The 23,634-nt window shown below is 45.4% G+C and overlaps 1 protein-coding gene across 1 annotated transcript in view; it reads right to left on the bottom strand.

Moving 5' to 3' along the window:
- The window catches only part of LOC140388180 (dynein axonemal heavy chain 3-like), a 1,528,048-nt gene that overhangs the window by 867,363 nt on the left and 637,051 nt on the right, over positions 1–23,634 (bottom strand). The window contains exon 26 of the mRNA XM_072471941.1: positions 4,566–4,710. Coding sequence (XP_072328042.1) covers positions 4,566–4,710 — 145 coding nt within the window. The remainder of the gene's footprint in view (positions 1–4,565; positions 4,711–23,634) is intronic.

Below are 23,634 nucleotides of genomic sequence, written 5' to 3'. Positions count from 1 at the left end.
TTTTGCCGTTATTCTTACCAAAATGGATAACCTCACATTTGTCAACATTGTATTCCATCTGCCAGACACTAGCCCATTCACTTAGCCTGTCCAAATCCCTCTGCAGACTTCCAGTATCCTCTGCACTTTTTGCTTTACCACTTATCTTAATGTCATCTGCAAACTTGGACACATTGCCCTTGGTCCCCAACTCCAAATCATCTATGTAAATTGTGAACAGTTGTGGGCCCAACACTGATCCCTGAGGGACACCACTAGCTACTGATTGCCAACCAGAGAAACACCCATTAATCCCCACTCTTTGCTTTCTATTAATTAACCAATCCTCTATCCATGCTCCTACTTTCCCCTTAATGCCATGCATCTTTATCTTATGCAACAACCTTTTGTGTGGCACCTTGTCAAAGGCTTTCTGGAAATCCAGATATACCACATCCATTGGCTCTCCGTTATCTACCGCACTGTTAATGTCCTCAAAAAATTCCACTAAATTAGTTAGGCACGACCTGCCCTTTATGAACCCATGCTGCGTCTGTCCAATGGGACAATTTCCATCCAGATGCCTCGCTATTTCTTCCTTGATGATAGATTCCAGCATCTTCCCTACTACCGAAGTTAAGCTCACTGGCCTATAATTACCCACTTTCTGCCTACCTCCTTTTTTAAACAGTGGTGTCACGTTTGCTAATTTCCAATCCGCCGGGACCACCCCAGAGTCTAGTGAATTTTGGTAAATTATCACTAGTGCATTTGCAATTTCCCTAGCCATCTCTTTTAGCACTCTGGGATGCATTCCATCAGGGCCAGGAGACTTGTCTACCTTTAGCCCCATTAGCTTGCCCATCACTACCTCCTTGGTGATATCAATCCTCTCAAGGTCCTTACCTGTCATAGCCTCATTTCCATCAGTCACTGGCATGTTATTTGTGTCTTCCACTGTGAAGACCGACCCAAAAAACCTGTTCAGTTCCTCAGCCATTTCCTCATCTCCCATTATTAAATCTCCCTTCTCATCCTCTAAAGGACCAATATTTACTTTAGCCACTCTTTTTTGTTTTATGTATTTGTAGAAACTTTTACTATCTGTTTTTATATTCTGAGCAAGTTTACTCTCATAATCTATCTTACTCTTCTTTATAGCTTTTTTAGTAGCTTTCTGTTGCCCCCTAAAGATTTCCCAGTCCTCTAGTCTCCCACTGATCTTTGCTACTTTGTATGTTTTTTCCTTCAATTTGATACTCTCCCTTATTTCCTTAGATATCCACGGTCGATTTCCCCTCTTTTTACCGTCCTTCCTTTTTGTTGGTATAAACCTTTTTATAAACACCCATTAATCCCCACTCTTTGCTTTCTATTAATTAACCAATCCTCTATCCATGCTACTACTTTCCCCTTAATGCCATGCATCTTTATCTTCTGCAGCAACCTTTTGTGTGGCACCTTGTCAAAGGCTTTCTGGAAATCCAGAAATGCCACATCCATTGGCTCCCTGTTATCTACAGCACTGGTAATGTCCTCAACAAATTCCACTAAATTAGTTAAGCACGACCTGCCCTTTATGAACCCATGCTGCGTCTGCCCAATGGGACAATTTCCATCCAGATGCCTCGCTATTTCTTCCTTGATGATGGATTCCAGCATCTTCCCTACAACCGAAGTTAAGCTCACTGGCCACTCACCCGCTGTCATTATCACACTAAATTGCTTCCCAATCGATTAGTTGTGTTTACTTGTCCACTCGATAAACACTCGATAAACACTAATGGCGGTGTATATTTCAATTAAATACAACCAACCAGTTCCTGCCGAATATATGCAGATTTAATCAATCACTATTTCATTGCATTTTTAATCAATGTTGATTACTCAACATAGTCCAGTTTCAAAATCGACCCCAAACTTTATTTTGAATACTGACTGCATGGGAACCTGTCACTAGCATGTCCGGTTCAGTTCAGTTACCATGGTTACCAATCCTTCAGCAGAATTACGTTAGTAAATTGATTTTCACACAATCTTTTGTTCATGATTAGACATGTCTGTTGTAATCAAAGTTAAATCTGGATTGAAAACTGCTTTAATATTACAAAGGAAATACTTTAAAATGTTGAGCTGATTCTAACTGACGCTAATACTCTAACAGTCTTTTAACAAAATAAAGAATATTGTGTCTGGTCTGACAATCTTTATCATCTGTGTTTTTACATCTGCAAAGAGCGCCAGTCAAACTTAGCAGCCTGGAGTTTCTCACTGGAACGACGGAGGTTGAGGGGCGACCTGATAGAGGTCTACAAAATTGTGAGGGGCATAAACAGAGTGGATAGTCAGAGGCTTTTCCCCAGGGTAGAGGGGTCAATTACTAGGTGGCATAGGTTTAAGGTTTAGAGTAGATGTACGAGGCAAGTTTTTTACACAGAGGGTAGTGGGTGCCTGGAACTCGCTACCGGAGGTGGTAGTGGAAGCAGGGACAATAGTGACATTTAAGGGACATCGTGACAAATACATGAATAGGATGGGAATAGAGGGGTACGGACCCAGGAAGTGTAGAAGATTGTAGTTTAGTCGGGCAGCATGGTCGGCACGGGCTTGGAGGGCCGAAGGGCCTGTTCCTGCGCTGTTTATATATTCCTGATGGTATTTAATAGTGATGACCTGAGGCACGTTCATTAAACAGCTGAAAATGGGCTATCACTAAAATTATTTTCCATCAGTCCCTGCGAGTCACCTAATTTTAAATCATTTAAAATGACTATAAGAACAAAGTATACTGAGTTAGAGCCCCCGGGGGGGGTGGGCGGCGGTGGGGGGGGGGGGGGGGGGGGGGGGGTGGAGGACATGCCTGAGCAGTACCCTGGCACTGAACCCGGCACTACCCTTTGGCATAGGTTGCCGACCTGGCAGTGTGAACATGAGCTAAGGGCCATTGCGGGGGGCAGTGACAGGGGCAGGCCCTCTGGGGAGCCATAAAGTTGGGGGGGGGGGCGGGACGAAGAGTGCTAAGGCCATTGAAGGGGGCAGGTTTGCAGGCATGGATGGAGGAGCTGACAGTGGTGGGGGGAAAGTTGCAGGCACAAGCGGGGGGTGGGTAGTGAGGGGGATCTTGTAGGCATGGGCAGGGGAGCGGGCAATGAGGGGGCAAGTTGCAGGAACAGGCTGGGAAGTTGCCAGCGCAGGCGGGGGGGAAGTGGTTAATGAGGGGGAGGCACGGGCGGGGAAGTGGTTAATGAGGGGGGGAAGTTGCAGGCATGGGGTGGGGAGCGGGCAGTGAGGGGGAACACCATTGACACTCCATGCTGGTCAGGGGGAGTCCCCAGTGATTGTGCGGGGATGGTTAATGCCGGTGATACCTCTGTGGTTGGTGGGGTGGGGGAGAGTTGATCTTCAGTTCTCATTGGGCGACCTTTAAAGATGGCGCCCCGATCTTTGTGGAGCCGGCCTTGACTCAGAGAGGCCCAAGATCTGGCGAGAACACTTGGCGGGATTCTACGATCGCCGAAATCCCCAAATTCCGGCGTAGCATTCGGGGATTTCGCCGATAGTAGAATCCCACCCAAGTGTTCTCGCCAGATCTTGAGCCTCTCTGAGTAAAACAAATGAGTGGATGGGGTTTATGCCATCAGTCTGGTGGGGCGGGGCCTAATTGAACCGGCAAGGCCGGCTCCGCCCCTGACGGGTCAGTCCCCGACGGCATGGACCACGTGTGCTCACACCGTTCAGGGACCTCACATGCCGTCTGCCAACTGAGTCCAGCGCCACCACAGTCAAGGGGGAGCCGTTCTGCTGGCAAGGGGGCGGGCTTCATTGAGGGCTGGAGGTGGCGAGGCTAGTCACAGGGGGTGCTGTTTCTAGCAGGCCGGATCTACCTGCAACCGGCGCCATGTTGCATGGCACGGCCGCTGCAGGCCTCTGCCGTGCGCATGCGCAGCCACAGACACGCCCATTCACCGGCCGTATCCGCAGGTAAAGCCGGGGGCTTTTCGCTGCGTGACTGCCAGCCCCCCCACCGGACGTTGGTGCGGTGGCAGCAGTGACTTTCTGGTCGTAAGACCAGACGATCTTGCGGCCATAGCCGCAGGATCAGAGAATCCAGCCCCTTATCTGTGCAGCCTGAGAGCTACACGGCAGGTTTCAGTCAGAGTCAGACACTTTGGGGAAAATATGGTAAGATTCCGCCCAATGGTTTTGTTTTTTCAGCATTTAACCGAGCTTGGAATGGTCAGAAGCCAATGGAGCTGATGTTACTACGGGTAGTTCTTAGCGTGAAATGTTTTTTAGAAGTTTTTGCCGATCAATAGCCCTCCTGTTCAGTTTAGCAGAGGCAGGAGTTCGGAAGGAGGGGGAACAGAAAGAAATCATTTATCAAAAGATGAGCCAGAGCCAGTAATGGTCAGTGGTTCTATCAATCTCAAGGGATTCCATGGTTCTGCCAGAATTTTACTTGTACTCAGCAGTAGAATTCTGCTGTTATGTCGGTGTCTCTCTTTCATCCAGTCTAAGTGCTCTGGATATTAAAGTTGTTAGGGAATGAGTGAAGTGGAATTCAGGAAAGGAAATCTTTCACCTACCGTGAACATCGATGGTGATGAGTGCAGCCAGAGTTATTCTCGCCATTTTGGTCAGCTTACCCCGTACCAGGGTGACAATATCTTCAATTTGTTTATTACTTTTCTCCAGGAAGTCACGCAGTCCATTCTTCTTCTGAGTGATGGCCTGTAAGGAAAACAAGGCTGAAGGATGCTGCAAATAGCTTGCTTATTTGCATCAAGCTGGAGAGATTGACTATTTCATTTGTCAGTTTCGATTTGTTTCACAGTAATTTATGTTATTGGTTCCAAACTAAAAACTCATTAAATGAACAGCGCAGACAGACCTCTTCAATGTGAGTCTGGATAATTTACCAGGACCTCTACTTTATCTTTCACGGATGATTAAGAATATTCTCTTTCAATTGTCGATTATATGATTATATTTCTGGCTTCTGCTAATAAAACAGCAGGAACAGAGCCAATGACATCAAGTGTAAATGATCAAAATCACATCAGCCTCATCCATCACTCTTTTGTTTCATTGACTTTGACATCTCCTTATTTAGAAAGGTCCATTTGGTACATTCTTTTTAAAATCTAGAATATTACATTGAAAATAATTGGATGGCGTGAAGTAATTTAATTAAGGAACTTTCTAACTTTTTATACCGGTTTTGTGTATCACTGGAAGTAGGAGGACCACATTCGCAGCTGTAACGCAGGACTGCTGTGGAGCTCTCAATATAAACAGTTTCAGCAACAACACCAATCTCTAGTGCCACAAAGGGAATTTGATATATCCTTTATATAGTTAACATATTATTTTGAATATGTTTTGGGATATGGACTCCACTGGTGAAGAAACAGTGATATTGATCCAGCTACAGTAATTTCGATCCAATGGTAATATTGATCCAGTGACACTGGGCGCTGGGGTTAGGTGAATGGGCTAGGGTCTGGCAGATGGAATTCAATGTTGCCAAGTGTGAGGTTATCCATTTTGGGAGGAATAACAGCAGAATGGATTATTATTTAAACGGTAAGATGTTAAAACATGCTACTGTGCAGAGGGACCTGGGTGTGCTGGTGCACAAGTCGCAAAAAGTTGGTGTGCAGGTGCAACAGGTGATTAAGAAGGCTAATCGAGTTTTGTCTTTCATTGCTAGAGGGATGGAGTTCAAGACTAGTGAGGCTATGCTGCAATTGTATAGGGTGTTGGTGAGGCTGCATCTGGAGTATTGTGTTCAGTTTTGGTCTCCTTACCTGAGAAAGGACATATTGGCACTGGAGGGAGTGCAGAGGAGATTCACTAGGTTGATCCCAGAGTTGAGGGGATTAGATTATGACGAGAGGTTGAGTAAACTGGGACTGTATTCATTGGAGTTTAGAAGGATGCGGGGGGATCTTATTGAGACATATAAAATTATGAAGGGAATAGATAGGATAGATGCGGGCAGGTTGTTTCCACTGGTCGGGGAAAGCAGAACTAGGGGGCATAGCCTCAAAATAAGGGGAGGTAGATTTAGGACGGAGTGTAGGAGGAACTTCTTCACCCAAAGGGTTGTGAATCTCTGGAATTCCTTGCCCAGTGAAGCAGTTTTTAAGAAAAAGATAGATGCCTTTCTAAAGAATAAAGGGATTCGGGGATATGGTGTACGGGCCGGAGAGTGGAGCTGAGTCCACAAAGATCAGCCATGATCTCATTAAATGGCGGAGCAGGCTCGAGGGGCCAGATGGCCTACTCCTGTTCCTAGTTCTTATGTTCTTGTGATTCAGCAGACTGAAGTTAAAGTTCGCTGAACAGTGCATTTAGCACCGAGAAACGTCCCGTTATCCAATGGCATTTTCCCGTTTCTTTTGGCCTCAGGGAGATTCTCTCTGCTGAGGCCACATTTAGAGGGATTTCCTGTTGGCAAGCTTCAGCTCACCAGCAGGAAAGGCTTCTCGTAGATCAGGGTGTCATTTTGTCTGGCAGCCCCAATCTCCTCCCTCCCCCATTTTAGCCCCCCCCCCCACCCACCCCCGGCCCGACCCCTGGCAGTGCCAGCCAGGGTTGCACTGCCAGGGTGCCCCGGTGGCATTGCAAGGCTGGCAATGCCAGGGTTCCCAGGTGCCAGGGAGAGTTTCAGGGTGTCACTCTGCCCTGCCCCTTTTCGTATGGGGGTCTCCAATGTCCTGGGAGACACCCCCAAGGGCTGTTATGCCTGGTCCATGTTTGTGTGGACCAATACTAAACGGCATCCTGGCAAGGTTTCCAAGGTGCGGTTGTTGAGTCCCGGGCACCTGGTGAATCCAGCGTGTTGGCTCATATTCAGATCTGGATCTCCCCAGTGAGGGCAAGGTCCACATCGTGCCGGGGGAGCGAGTCAGGTGACTCATGATCGGCACGGAGCCCAATTATGGGCTCTTCCAGGATTCACCCGTTCAGCCCGGCTCCGTGCCTGGCGCAACAGGGTTGCTGAATCGCACTCAAGTGATATTGATCCAGTGATGATGATATTGATCCAGTGGCAGTGAACTGTGATGTATTTGGCGTTGATGTTTTAACACATAAGAAGAAGTAAAGAACATTTGAAAATGAATAAGAAGTCTCACAACATTTGCTTAAAGTCACCAGGTTTGTTTGGAATCACTAGCTTTCAGAGCGTAGCTCCTTCATCAGCTGAGTGAGCTGCGCTCCGAAACCTAGTGATTCCAAACAAACATTTGGACTTTAACCTGGTGTTGTAAGACTTTTTATGTGCTCCCCCCAGCCCCAATCCACATCATTTGGAAATGAGACAACACAGGCCATTTGACCAAACCATGCCAGTGAAGTTATCCTTCACTGAACCCTCCTCCAATCTCTCCTAATCTAAATTATTGTAATGCTCTTGTCTTCTCTGTCATAGGCTTGTCTAGCTTTCTCTGAAATGCATTGATCTATTTGCTTCAACCACTCTGTGGCAGTGAGTTCCACATTCTCACCACTCTCTGGGTGAAGGTTTTTCTTCTGAATTTCTGATTGGATTTCTGGGTGACTGTCTTATATTGACGGACTCTAGTTTTGCTCTTCCCCATAAGAGGAAATATTCTTTCTCTGTCCACGCTAACAAAACCTTTCAGATTTTCAAATATTTCTACTGGATCACCCCTCAGCCTTCTTTTTTCAAGGGAAAAGTGTGCCAATTCCCACATATTTCTGTGATCAGGGTTTTAAATCCCTGGGGTGGAATCGATCTGGTGTTGGAACCTTGTCACCCTTTTGTGCCATTAATTTCTTCATTACAATTATTTTACTTATGTGAAACTTGGTGACTCCCTGATTCAATATTCATATTCTTGGGATGTTCAGAAGCTGATCTCTTCCATCACTGTAAATACAGGCGCAAAGTAATTGTGCAACATGTTCTCCATTTCCTTACTCTCACTGACCACATCCCCATCATCAGTTCAATGGGCCCATTCCCCCTGGCCTCATTTACAGAGCATTACTCTGGGTCTCTGGTTTACTAGTCCGGTGAAAATACCACTATGCTACTGCACCACCACCCCCCCCTCCCAAAAAAAAAAGAACAGAACAGAATAGAACCATTAGAGTTCCTACAGTGTTTAAGGAGGCTATTCGGCCCATTGTGACTGCACCGACCTTCCAAAGAAGACACTACTTAGGCCCATTCCCCGCGCCCTATCCCTGTAACCCCACACAGTGATCAGGGCCAAGCCACCTAACCCACACATCTTTGGACTGTGCGACGAAACCGGAGCACCCGAAGGAAACCCATGCGGGCACAGGAGGCAGCAGTGCTAAGCACTGTGCCACCGTGCCGCACTAGGTGTTTGATGAAATCTTCTCTTGAAAACAAAATCTCTCTGACTATTCTGGGGGTTCAATCCTCTGAGTTCAGCAGACAAATTCAGCTTTGCTTTGTCTGCTGATATAAGGCTATTTTTAATTGTGTTCCTTAACACACTTAGCAGATCTTGCATGCGCCATCAGCTCGACTTCGTTTTCCTACTCAAACATGCCAGCTGAAGGTGGCATGCCAAGGACAGCACACAATCAGGGAGCTTGGCAAACCATGGGACCAAGAATATCACATTAACTGAGGGCTGAGAAATAAACAGGAAGGATTGAGAAGGAAGGTGATTTAGAGTGAGTGATTTCAACATTTAATCAGATACAGAAAGAGAACGATAAAAAGGTTGGTTTAAGGGAAAGAGGAAAAAGACAAATGGGAAATAAGATCAACATTTAAAAATCAAACAACAAATCGATGTCCAAAGGAATGAGATCCCCCAACATTCAAGTGTTTAATTTCTGAGTCATGAGTTTCATTATCATTAAATTAGTGGAAATCCACTTGTGCTGTCAATTAATTGCGCTACGATTGTGCTTTCTTGCACAACAGCGCCTATACTTTCTCAGGAAACTAAGGAAATTTGGCATGTCCACATTGACTTGCCAACTTTTACAGATGCACCATAGAAATCATCCTATCACAACCTGGTATGGCAGCTACTCATCCCTACAGAGAGTCGTGAATACAGTCCAGTCGATAACGTGAACCCGCCTCCCATCAATTGACTCTGTCCTCTCGCTGCCTTGGGAAAGCGGGCAGCATAATCAAAGACCCTTCCCACCCGGCTTTCACTCTTCCAACTTCTTCCATCAGGCAGAAGATACAAAGTCTGAGAACGCGCACTAACAGATTCAAAAACAGCTTCTTCCCTGCTGTTACTAGACTTCTGAATGACTCTCTATGGACTGATCTGATCTCTTCATACATCTTCTCTACAGAGTACTACACTCTGTATGCTATGCCCCATGCCTGTGTCTATGTATTTACATTGTGTATTTATGTATGCCCTGTGGTTTTTTTCATGTATGGAATGATGTTCCTGGACTGTACCAGAACAATACTTTTCACTGTACTTTGGGACACGTGACAATAAACAAATCCAAATTACCAAATGTATCTTTCTGTGTAGTTAATGGAGAATTAATGGGCAAATTCAGCAAATTATGAAAGGTAATGGGGATTTTGAAAGTGAGATGCTGTTTGTGTGATGTTTTGGAGATCCACAACTCAGTCTATTTTTAAACCCTTTTGATTTTGTTTGCTAATTTGAATATTGATAAAGGCATACCTTACACTAACATACATACAAACATAAGAAATAGGAGCAGAACATTTGTTCCTTGAGCTTGTCCTGTCATTCAATAAACTTATGGCTGATAAGTTTGTATTTCAAATTCCAATTCCCATCTATCCCTGGTAACCTTGCCTAACAAGAATCTATCTCCACCTTAAAAATATTCAATGACCCCCGCCTCCACTGCCTTCTGAGGCAGAGTTCCAAAGTCTCACAACCCTCTGAGAAAAACTCCTCACCTCTGCCCCACCTCTGCCCTAAAAGAATAGTCCCTCATTTTAAAACTGTGCCCCTTAGTTCTGGAGTTGCCCACAAGAGGAAACATTCTTTCCACACCCACCTTGTCCAGACCATTCAGGATCTTATACCCTTCAATCAGGTCACCCCTCACTCTTCTAAACTCCAGTGGAAACAAGCCCAGCCTTTCCAACCTTTCCTCATTAGACAACCTGCTCATTCCAGGTATGAATCTAGTAAACCTTCACTGAACTACCTCCAACGCATTAACATCCTTCCCTAAATAAGGAGAGCAAAACTGCACATAGTATTGGAGATGTGGTCTCACCAATGCCCTGTATAATTGAAGTATAGAATCTTCACTTTTATGTTTGATTCCTCTCATAATAAAGGATGACATTCCATTAGCCTTGTTGTAACTGCTTACTAATGTTTTGGACTTATGCATGAGAACATCAAAATCCCTCTGCACCTCAAAATTCTGCACCATTCTCCGTTTAAGTAATACTCTGCTTTTTTATTCATCCTGAATAACTGAACCTGCACTTTTCCCACTTTATACTCCATCTGCCAGATTTTTGCCCACTCATTCAACTTAGTGACATCTATCTGCAACCTCTTCACAACATACTTTCTACCTATCTTTGTGTCATCTGAAAATTTAGCCACCATGCCTTCACTCCCTTCATATAAGTCATTGATGTAAATTGTAAAAAGCCGAGACCCCAGTGAGACTTTACCTGTTACATCCTGCCAATCAGACAAAGACCCATTTATACATACTCTTTTCTGCCACCAGCCAATCTCCATCCATGCTCATATGTTACCCCCTAACATCATGAGCTTTTATTTTCCGCAATAACATTTGTTGTGGTACCTTATCAAATGCCTTTTGGAAATCCAAGTCCAGTACTTTTACAAGTTCCTCTTTATCCACGTGCATGTTATTCATACAATCATAGAATCCCTGAAGTGAAGAAGGAGGCCCATCGAGTCTGCACCGACCTGCAGAAAATGCACCCTACCAGAACTCACAGCCCCACCCAATCCCTGTAATCCCATTTAATCCTTTGGACACTAAGGGACAATTTAGCATGGCTAATCCACCTACCCTGCACATCTTTGGATTGTGGGAGGAATCTGGAGCACCCGGAGGAAAACCACGCAGACATGGGAAAAAAGTGCAAACTCCACACAGTCACGTAAGGCCAGAATTGAAGCCAGGTCCCTGAAGCTGTGAGGCAGCAGTGCTAACCACAGTGTCACCTTTGAAAAAACTTGAATAAATTGATCAAACATGATTTCCCTGTCACAAAACCAAGCTGATTCTTCCCAATTACCTCGAGTTTTTCTAAATTCTTTAATTGTAACACCTTCCCCATGAAAGATGTCAAGCTAACTGGCCTATAGTTTCCTGTTTTCTACCTCCCTCTCTTCTTGAATAGAGGGGTTATATTTGCTCATTACCAGTCTGATGGAACCGTTCCAGAATCTTGGAAAAGTAACATCCCACTACCACATCAGCCACTTATTTTACTCCCCTCGGATGAATTCCATCTGGACCCGTAGAATTGTCAGCCGCAGCTCCATCAGTTTACTCAGTACTGCTTCCCTAGTGATTCTAATTTCACCAAATTCCCCTCTCCTTTCCACCTACTGATTTACAGCTTCTACTGGAATGTTTTTGTATCCTTTATAGTGAAGACAGAAGCAAAATATTTTATCATTTCACTCACCATTTCCTTATTATATACTGTTAACTCCCCAGAGGACAAACACTCACTTTACTTACTCTGTTCCTGTTTAAATACCTGTAGAAACTCTTGCTTTCAGTTTTTATATTTCTAGCTAGCTTCCTTCATACTCTCTAATTTCCTTCACCTGATTAACCTTTTAGTCATTCTCCGCCATTCTTTATATTCTGACTAATCATCTGACCTTCAACTCACCTTTGGTCTGTTATATGCTTTTTCCAAAGTCTGATGCTTTCTCTAACTTTAGTTAACCACAGATGGTGAGCCCTCCTCTTAGAAGTTTTCTTTATAGCAGGAATATATTTGAGATATTCTGAAATATTCCCTTAAATGTCGGCTGTTGCTTCTCTATTGATCTATCCACTAGTCTAGTGTCACAGTTCAATTCAGCTAGCTCAGCTTTCATACCCACATGGTTGCCCTTATGTAAGTTTAAAATACCAAACTTAGACCACTCTTCTCCCTTTCAAACATAGAAACATTGAGACATAGAAAATAGGAGCAGGCCATTCGGCCCTTTAAGCTTTTCTCCTCATCTCTGACCTAAATGGTCTACCCCTATCTTTAGTCTGTGACTGATGTAAAATTCAATCATATTGAGGTTCTTGCTATCTAGGGCTGTCTTCATGTTGAGGCCATTAATTAATCCTGTCGCATTACACGCTACCAAGTCTTATATAATCTGCTCTCTTGTTGGTACCAGAATGTGCTGATCTAAGAAACAGTCTTGAAAGAATTCTATGATATCTCCATCCAGGCTATTTCTGCCAATCTGATTTTTCCAGTTTATATGTAGATTAAAATCACCCATGGTTATTGCTGTCCCTTTAACACTCACCAAACATTTCTTCTTGTGTACTTTGTCCTACATTGTGGTTACTGTAAGGGGGCCTGTAGACCACTCCCATTCATGATTTCTTTCTCCTCCTATTCCTCATCTTCACCTAAACCGATTCTACATCCTGATCTCCTGAATCAAGGTCATCTCTAACTATTGCATCAACCCTATCTTTGATTAGCAGTGCTACCCCTTCACCTTTACCTAGCTTCCTATTCTTCTTGAATGTCATATATCCCTCAATATTCAGGACCCAATACTTGTCAACCTGCCGCTGGTTCTCTGTAATATCTATCAGATCATATTTATTTACTGCCCTGTTAATTCATTTACTCTGTTATGAATGTTTCATGCATTCAGACACACAGCCTTCAATGTTGTCTTTGTGTTTTCTTTGTAACATCTCACCTTGACCTTGACTATTGGTGCATCTTAGGTTTTATTCCTTTTCCTTTCCTGCTCTTCTACTCTTAATGTTCTAAATACGTTTCCAGCTACATTCCTTCCTTTGTGTATATCAAGATGATTGAGTGAACTCGCACATTCCTATGATGTTCCTCTTAACAAAATAAACCATAACACTTGGTTAGTTAATGTGGATTCCATCATCTTCCTCCCAGAAGCAATCTTCAGATCCTTGAAGATACCCACGCGGACACGGTGAGAACGTGCAAACTTCACCTGGACAGTGACCTGCGGCCGGGTCCTCGGCGCCGTGAGCCAGCAGTGCAAACCACTGTGCCACCATGCCGCCCATCTGAGAATCTTTCTTTAAGCACAGCAATTCTACTGGAATAAAATAAATCTGACTGAAATATCTGTGAATAAAGAAACTGGATAATTCTGCCTCTCAAAAAGTAGCTTTGCCTTTGGATCCTCCTCTGCTCATTACCCCAGTCGGTCAATTCTCCTAATAATTTCTGCCCTAACGCAAGGTTTTAAGATGACGGGTTATTGAATCTTTAATCATAAGCTTTCTTTAGGTCGAGGCCTAACTCCATTTGAACAAAGAGCATACTGAAGTTCCAACAATAAATCACCTCATCTAAAAATCTACAGGGGCAACTGAGAATTTGTTCTGCATTTGACTCATTACATATTCATCAGAACTGTCATCCACACAGCAGGGTATTCATGGGATCTCGCTCACTTTGAGATGGGGGATTTTCATGCCGTAGATTTTAAAGGGCAAGTGGAGCTCAGTGAAAGAACAGCAGATGTTCAAAGGAGATTGGGCATGAAGAGAGGAAAAGCATCTTCACCCACTTTCTGCAAAAAGACACCTGCAGGTTGTGAAATTCTGATGCATAATTGAGGAGTGAAATGGGATGCTTCGTTTTTCATTTATAGGCCCCCAGAATAGCCTCCAAGATATCAGAATACAAAGTATGCTGTAAACCCTCCTGCTAGTCTTCTTCTTAGTCTCCGAACTCCGTCACTGTAAGCTGTCTTCGCTTTCCTTTACTGGAATTAATAACTAACTAATGAAATAAATAAAACGAGACCAAGCTGGCAGGGTTGGTACTGTGCTGTTATGGCCATATGAGGGAGTTTTTTCAGATCTGGGCCCACCATATTTACAGGAAGTGTCTGAACCTTGCGAAACATCAGCTGGAGTCTGAGATGCAGACCTTGTGGAGAGGAGAGTTACCTGGGCATTTTGTTCTGGGAGACAGTCATGCTCTTTAGATTAAGTAGTACTTTCAACTTGGCCAATGGTCAGGGTCAGGAGGGTGTGATAAATGTAGGAAATTGTTATATACTATATTTGTGGCAGTAATGTTATTAAAACCCTCGGTTTAAACACATACAAGCAGTCTGCCTATTAAAGCTGTAATCAAGGTGTCATAACAATGAGGGAATTATTGATTTGATGTATTTACTTGGCTAATGGAACATTGTTTTGATTGCAGGTGATTTCCTAGGGTGTAGCAAATTAATGAGGGAGTGGTGTTTAGTCCTAGCCTACAGGTCATGGGACAACTTGAGATAATAGTGAGCTACCGATGACGTAATTAATGGGAGGAGCCAGGTCTGTTTGTAATTTTGCCGTCTGCTAGAAGATTTTAAGTTGAACAGCAGTTTTTCATTGGATTTGAGTCTGACAAGACAGAAGGATTTTCAGGTTGTTCCTGAAAAGGTCTCTCTCCAAAGGTCAGCACACATATGCAAGTAACTCTGATTGTTAACTTTATTGACAAGTGTCATTTGAACTGTACTGGGTTGCTTAATTGGAACAAAGTGGCAGATTTAGATGGTATAATGACAGAGGAAGCCAGTAGTAGGAAACAAATATTTATTTTAACCATTTCCAATAATCTGCCCACGGCAGTAACTATTCACAATCCCAGTCCACGTTGGGACAACCAATTGCCTGTGACCTGCTTGCACCGGCTTTTATGTTCAGTTCTGATGAGCCCCAGCTAGATAACCTCCCCTGCCCGAGTAGCCCATGGGGAGATCGATAATGCTTTCCTCGTGGGGGTTATGATACACCTCCTGACCCCCCCCAAAGCCCAAAGGTTCCCCCTCTGACATCATCAACGGAGGCCTCCTGCACCGCTTTGCCTGAAGCTGAGCTTCTGCCTGAGGTGGGTCTGGGTCAGGCGGTGTATACCAGTTCGTTGACTACCTTTTTCTGGCTGATCTCCAGCGGGTTATCGCTGGAATCCTGGTCCCGGACATGACATTGTCCGCCTGCACAGATGCAACTGTGTCCATATCCCAGCCAAAGTCATCTTCATCCTGCTGGTCCAGGCACTGGGATTTAGATGGCTGGGTTCCCTGGCTGAAGGGTGGTTCTCAACAAGGCAGAGGCGTCAATATTATCAGTTTGGTGTGTAGCGTGGGCTTCCGTTTCTTGAGGTGGTCCACAGGTTTCCATTGGATTCGTCCTTGAATTTTTACTTTATAGGAGACCAGCCCCGTTCTCTCGAGTATGATTCCAGGGGGCCAAAGTGCCCGTCTCCAAAGTTGCAGCTATCGACTGTGATCCTGATTGAAACTGCTGCCCTGGCATCTGATGTTCATGATGTCACTTCTGTGCTTCTTGCTACACCTCCACGTTCCCACCAAGGTTCGGGAAAGTCAGGTTTAACCGGAACCTAAGCCTGAGGCCCATCAGCAGTTCTGTGGTGTGACCTCCGTCGTCATGTGCAGCGTCGTTCAGTAGTTAAAAAGGAACCGGGCCATTCACGTATCTGTGGAGTCTGTGGCTTGCTTCTTTATGCCCCATTTGAATGCTTGGACCGCCCTTTCTGCCAGACCATTAGATCAGGATGGTACGGGGCGAATCTGATGTGCTGGATGTCATTCTTGTTTGCAAATGTGGCAAACTCTACACTCGTAAAAAGCATCCCGTTGTCTGTCATCAAGACTTCCAGGATCCCGAGCACCTCAGCTTTTCGACAGTGGCTCTTGATGTCATCAAGGCCATTTTGTAAATGGGCAATGGGAGACAACAAAGGGCATCGGTGTGGGCAATCTGCATACCCGGGCGGTGTTGAAACATATATTCATACACGGTGAGTAGAAGCATCCAACACTGAATCCTGGCTGATGCAATGAGTGCATCCTCCCGAAAAAGGCCGAGCAGGGACTTGTGGTCAGTCACAATGGAGAAGTGCCTCCCATAAACATATTGGTGGAATTTCTTGACTCCAAATGTCACCGCCAAGCCCTCCTCGATTTGGGCATAATGTTGTTCCATATCTGCCAGGGTGCGTGAAGAAAAAAACAATGGGATGTCCATGCTGTCATCCCATCTGTGACCAGAACTACCCCGATGCCATAGCGGGAGGCACCACACGTTAGGATTAGTGGCCGAGCTGGGTCATATTGAGTAAGGGGATGGAGGATATACACATTTTCACCCCAGCTAATGCTTTGTCCTGTAAGGCACCCCAAATCCACTTCTGGTCCTTCTTTAGCAGTATGTGGACAGGTGCCACTAGGGTGGCCAAGTTTGTGATGAATTTCCCAAAATAATTCACCAGGCCTAAAAATAACCTCGTTCAATGACGTTCCTTAAGTTGGGGCCCCTTTTATGGCCCGAACCTTTTCCCTCACAGGGTGCAGGCCATCCCTGTACATCAAGTAAGCCACCGCTCTTGGGCGGAACACGCACTTGCTCCGCTTCAGCCGAGCACCCATTTGGTAAAACTGCCTGAGCACTTCATGCAGGTTGCCCATGTGCTGTTTTTTGGTGACGCTTGTGATGAACACGTCATCCAAGTAAACGGCCACCTTTGGCAGACCCTTACGAATATTCTCCATCACATGCTGGAAAATTGACGGGGCAGATGAGATCCCAAATGGGAGACGGGTGTAGTCAAATTATCCTTTAATTCCTGGATACGGGGTGCAGCTCCACCTGTAAATAGGTGTGGCTCAGGTTGAGCTTCGTAAAGGAACAATGACCAGCCAGTTTTGCGTACAAATCATCCCCTCTGGGAATTGGGTACTGGTCCATGCGTGAGGTTCTGTTTACCATGAACTTGTAATCGTTGCAGAATCGGACAAACTTGTCGGCTTAATTACCAGCACCACAGGTGTGGCCCACTCCGCAAACTGTACTGGGCATATGATTCCCAGATCCTCAGGCGCTGTGGTTCCGTGTCAACATTAGCGAGCAATGCCTAGGGAACAGGCCACGCACTAAAATATCTGGGATGTGCCTCAGGGTCCGCATCGATATTTATCCTAATGGAACACATTTGCCCAGGTCTTCATATAAACCCTTGGTGCCCATCCGGAAAATCAGTTGCCAATTAAAAAAGAGGACTCACAACCAATCACTCCCCAGCAGATTAGGTCCCGGTTCCCGTATCATGATCAAGGGAAGCCTGAGTGATTGCTGTCCAGGTGTCACCAGATGCAGGGTGGTCCCCCTGATGCTCAGTGACTCGGTGGTATAGGTTGCCAAAGTCGACTTGGTGTCTCACAATGTCAACAGTACGATCCCTGCACTAAGCTGGTGAAAGGTCTATTTGTCACAATGGAGATAGCAACTGCAGTGTCCATTCCCATTATTAAAGGATGCCCATTCACTTGCAATTTAACCCTGATCAGTGCCACCTTCAGAGCCATGACACAGTTTAACTGCATCATACAGCCCTCTTCATCTGGAGGGGCCACGTGCAAGGCCCTGGCTTGTGGCAATCTCGGCGGCTGCCATGGACGGCGTTCCCGTTGCCGGATCTGGTGGCTCTGACACCACATGCCTCCCACACCACATCTGGCAATGTGGCCGCCTCTCCCCTTCGTCCTCAGGAGAGGAATCCTGCTGGTCAGTGGTGGCTCCCGTGTATTGGGCCCAGCTGCGGAATTGCGCATTGGGTTGCCTCTTGGGAAGTGATCTGGCCAGTCCGGAACTACCCCGTGATGCAGCAGGAGTCCAAAATGGAGGGCTGGCCAAACTATGGACGCCTTGGTCCATGGACACCTGCAGCTCCTGCACCCCTTGCTTTCCATTTTCACGAGACAGTGACAGCTCAGTGGCCCGTTTTACATCTACAGTGAGCTCCGCCAACAGCTTCTTTTGAGTGACCGTGTTGTTTATTACACAAACCAGTCTATCTCTCAACATTTCGGAGCGGGATGGCCCAAACTCCCAATACTTTGCCAGTCGCCGAAGGTGGGTCAAAACGTCAGTTACCGACTCACCCGGCGACCACACCGTCGTGTTGAACCTATAACATTGCATTATAATGGAAGGTTTCGGATCATAATGTGCAGTCATTTGTGCAACTAACTTATTGAACGATTTGGAGTCCGGTGCGGCCGGAAAAGTGAGATTCTTTGTAATTCCAAAGGTCGAGGCCCTGCAGGCCGTCTAGAGGATGACTTTTAGGCGGTCTTCCCCCGAAATAAATTCATCCTGGAAGAAGTACCTGATGCGTTCAGCATATTGGGTCCAATCTTCAATGTCCAGGTCAAAGGCTTCGAGTTTACCAATATTCAAACTTTATATCCTCACAGAACCCCTACAGTGCAAAAGGAGGCCATTCGGGCCATCACGTCTGCACCGACCCTTCGAATGTGCACTCTACCCGTGTCCACCCTGCTCTATTGCCATAACTCCACAACCTAACCTACACATCCCTGAACAGTAAGGTGCAATTTAGCATGGCCAATCGACTTAACCTGCACATCTTTAGATTGTGGGAGGAAACTGGAGCACCTAGAGGAAACCCACGCAGACATGGGGAGAACGTATTGTTGTGGGAGAGGTGTTTTCAGAACCCCAAAATGTATCATGGAGTTCAACCAACCCACACCTTTAATGAATTGTTGCTTTTGAAGCACACAGCTTGTTCCCCAGGTGTAATATTACAATTATGGACACGTGGTTTTCAAAACAAAACAATGTTTATTCCATGAACTCAAATTAACCTTTTTAATAAACATTGGATCTCTTAACACCCCTTACTTCAAAGATAACCCTGAAAATAATACAACACTACCCAATCCTGCAAACTGTTCCTTTACACATCCAAAAGACTTAACAAATCCTTCAAACAGAAGCACATTAGATTTATATTCAATACTGAGACCTTTTTACAATTCCGATTTCACCAAATGATGAAGAGATAGTCCTTCATGGCAGAGATCACCAGCAATGCAGCTCACAGCCACACCCAAGCTTTCTTCAAACTGAAACTAAAACTCCCAAAAGCAGAAGTGAGCTCAGCTCCCTCCCTGTGACATAACTTCAGTAATATGATCAGCTTCATTTCTTACAGGTACATTTCTTAAACATCCAATTCTTAAAGGCACTCTCACATGACACCTCCCCCCCAGAAAAAAAAAAAACCTTCAACTTCAAGATGGTTTCATTTTTCACTTTTGCGCCATCCACTAAGAAATGCACACAGTAAATATACGTTTTCGTTTAAAAAAAACAACACACGCAAACAGGCATAATAATGAAGTCCCTTTTTACCCGTTCTTCTTCCTCCTATCCGAAAACCTTCTCGATTGACAGTCTCTTTGAACGAGAAAGTCTCTGCATGATCCATCCATTCCTCTACTCCTCGGCATTTCTCTTAAGAATCAGATAATTTAGTTCAATCTGACCACAGAGCCCCTTGCAATTCTCCAATACAGGAGCATTGATGACCACAGCTTTCAGGCAGTCAACTGCCTGTTGAAAGTCCCCTGTCCATTGAAATTTTTTACGTTTCTTCAGCAATTCCATCAGTGGAGCAACCACGCTACAAATCTTTTGCACAAAGGTTCGATCAAATTCATTCATGCTAAGAGATCGCATTATTTCCCTTTGTCTTGAGTGTATCGGAAACTCCGCAAGGAAAGTGATTCGGGCTTCTCCAAATTCACTTTTGGCTAGGTTCATCACCAAACCCGCCACCTGAAGTAGATCGAAGAACTCCATACGATGTTTAAAATGTTCTTTCCATGTCTGGAAGTTGAAAATAAAAGCAGATTGTCCCACTTCCTCAATGCAATCCTTCAAACGTGGGATAGGATAAGAGTCCGTTCTTGTAACTGCATTCACCTTTTTATAGTCCACACACAACAGTTGGGTACCGTCTGGTTTAGGTACCATCACTATGGGTGAGCTCCATTGGCTGCAACCCACTTCAATTATGCCATTTTTAAGCATACTCTCAATCTCTCTGTTAACCTGTGCCAATTTTAAAGGATGTGGAGATGCCGGCGTTGGACTGGGGTGAGCACAGTACGAAGTCTTACAACACCAGGTTAAAGTCCAACAGGTTTGTTTCGATGTCACTAGCTTTCAGAGCGCTGCTCCTTCCTCAGGTGAATGAAGAGGTATGTTCCAGAAACATATATATAGACAGATTCAAAGATGCCAGACAATGCTTGGAATACGAGCATCAGCAGGTCCAGAGATGGGGTAACCCCAGGTTAAAGAGGTGTGAATTGTGTCAAGCCAGGACAGTTGGTAGGATTTCGCAGGCCAGATGGTGGGGGATGAATGTAATGCGACATGAATCCCAGGTCCCGGTTGAGCATTAGCAGGTGATTAAATCTTTACAGATCCAGAGATGGGATAACCCCAGGTTAAAGAGGTGTGAATTGTGTCAAGCCAGGATAGTTGATAGGATTTCGCAGGCCAGATGGTGGGGGATGAAGCTGGGCGTACCTTGTACGATGGGTTTCAAGATGCCCTCGATGTAGCCAGAGAGGTTCTCACACAGGGTCCCATTGCCTGAAACGATAGGGCGGCCTGGTGTGTTGGCCTTGTGTATTTTCGGGAGGCAGTAGAGATCTCCAATGCGTGGGATGATAGCACGTAGGGTGCTCTGAAGATCTGGATCCAAGGTCTTGATCAGTCTGTTAAGTTGGCGGATGTGTTCCTTGGTCGGATCTGCGGGTAACTGCCTGTAGTGTTCTTGGTTGTTTAGTTGTCGGTATACGTCTTTGCAGTAGTCTGTTCTGTTCAGTATGACTTTGTCTGCTGGTTTGATGATGATGCTGCGGTTGGTCTTGAGAGCGCGAATGGCATTGCGTTGTGCTTGGGTGACGTTCGGGGCTGTCTTGTGAATGCGACTGATGAATCTGGCATTGACGGGTCTCCTCATGGCTTGAGCATACATGTCGGGTCTAGGGCAGCGGCCTTCCGGAGGGGTCCAATTCGACTCTTTCCTCTTCGGTTGCCGCACCGCAGATCTCTCGGTCTGTTGTTCCGGTTCATTGGTAGTCTGCTTGGGTTCGCTGTTGACCTCTTGGGGTTTGTGGAAGAATTCTCGGAGCCTCATTCGCCTGATGAATTCCTACGTGCCCCATGGCGACGGCATTGCTGCAACAGCCTCAGTACTCAACACCAACAACTGCCAATCTCCAGACGCAATTCTGCAACTCATCCGCTTCATTCTGGATCACAACGTCTTCACCTTCGACAACAAGTTCTTCATCCAGACGCACGGAACACTCATGGGGACTAGATTCACACCCCAATACGCCAACATCTTCATGCACAAGTTTGAACAGGACCTACTCACCGCACAGGACCTTCAACCGATGTTATACACCAGATACATCGCTGACATTTTTTTCCTTTGGACCCACGGCGAAGAATCACTGAAACGACTACACGATGACATCAATAAGTTCCATCCAACCATCAGACTCACCATGGACTACTCTCCAAAATCAGTTGCATTCTTGGATACACTCGTCTCCTTCAAGGACGGTCACCTCAGCACTTCGCTTTGCCGCAAACCCACGGATAACCTCACGATGCTCCACTTCTCCAGCTTCCACCCTAAACACATTAAAGAAGCCATCCCCTATGGACAAGCTCTCCGGATACACAGGATCTGCTCAGACGAGGAGGAGCGTAACAGACATCTACAGACGTTGAAAGATGCCCTCGTACGAACGGGATATGGCGCTCGACTCATCGATCGACAGTTCCAACGCGCCACAGCAAAAAACCGCACTGACCTCCTCAGAAGACAAACATGGGACACAACCGACAGAATACCCTTCGTCGTCCAGTACTTCCTCGGAGCGGAGAAACTACGACATCTTCTTCACAGCCTTCAACACGTCATCGATGAAGATGAACATCTTGCCAAGGTCATCCCCACACCCCCACTACTTGCCTTCAAACAACCGCGCAACCTCAAACAAACCATTGTTTGCAGCAAACTACCCAGCCTTCAGAACAGTGACGACGACACCACACAACCCAGCCATGGCAGTCTCTGCAAGACGTGCCAGAGCATCGACATGGATACCACCATTACACGTGAGAACACCATCCACCAGGTACGCGGTACATACTCGTGCGACTCGGCCAACGTTGTCCACCAGCGTATGCAGGAAAGGATGTCCTGAAGTGTGGGACATTGGCGAGACCATGCAGACGCTGCGACAACGAATGAACGGACATCGCGCGACAACCACCAGGCAGGAATGTTCCCTTCCACTCGGGGAACACTTCAGCAGTCAAGGGCATTCAGCCTCTGACCTCCAGGTAAGCGTTCTCCAAGGCGGCCTTCAGGACAAGCGACATCGCAGAATCGCCGAGCAGAAACTTATAGCCAAGTTCCGCACACATGAGTGCAGCCTCAACCGGGACCTGGGATTCATGTCGCATTACATTCATCCCCCACCATCTGGCCTGCGAAATCCTACCAACTGTCCTGGCTTGACACAATTCACACCTCTTTAACCTGGGGTTACCCCATCTCTGGACCTGCTAATGCTCGTATTCCAAGCATTGTCTGGCATCTTTGAATCTGTCTATATATATGTTTCTGGAACATACCTCTTCATTCACCTGAGGAAGGAGCAGCGCTCCGAAAGCTAGTGACATTGAAACAAACTCGTTGGACTTTAACCTGGTGTTGTAAGACTTCTTACAATTTTAAAGGGTTATGTCTGTGTGGATGTTGTTTGAGCGGAACAGCATTTCCCACATCTACATCATGTTAGCCATTTTAGTACTTCCCAATTTATCTCCACAAATCTGCCCATTGATATCAATAACTCTTTCAGGACAGTTCGTTTTTCCTCTGGCCCAATTCATCCCAATTTTTAAGAACATTCTCATTTTCCAATTTAACTTGAGGTATGTCAGATTCAGTCATCTGGATTTGGTTTGTCACTTTGAGTTAGAATCATTAAAACCTCCTTTTTCTCTCCTTCCCTTTCAAAGTATCTTTTAAGCATATTCACATGACACACTCGGTGAGTCTTCCTTCTATCTGGTGTTTTTACCACATAATTCACCTCACTTAATTTCATTTCAATCTGATACGGTCCACAAAACCTAGCATTTAAAGGCTCACCTACCACTGGTAACAACACTAAAATTTTATCCCCACTGGCAAAACTACGAACTTTGGATTTCTTGTCTGCTACCCGTTTCATCACATTTTGTGCAACTTTCAAATGTTGTCTAGCCAATTCACCTGCTCTATTTAATTGTTACCTAAAATTTGACACGTAATCCAATAGTGTAATTTCCGATTTCTCACCCACCAATTTTTCCTTAATCAATTTAAGTGGCCCTCTTACCTCGTGACCAAAAATTAGTTCAAAAGGACTAAATTTGGTAGACTCATTTGGTGCATCCCTAATTGCAAACAATACGAATGGGATTCCTTTATCCCAATCCTCTGGATAATCTTGACAATACGCTCTCAAC

This window comes from Scyliorhinus torazame, chromosome 13, assembly GCF_047496885.1.
Source record: "Scyliorhinus torazame isolate Kashiwa2021f chromosome 13, sScyTor2.1, whole genome shotgun sequence".
NCBI lineage: Eukaryota > Metazoa > Chordata > Chondrichthyes > Carcharhiniformes > Scyliorhinidae > Scyliorhinus > Scyliorhinus torazame.
Note: the sequence above shows the minus strand (reverse complement) of the source record. Positions and strands in the feature narration are given on the sequence as shown.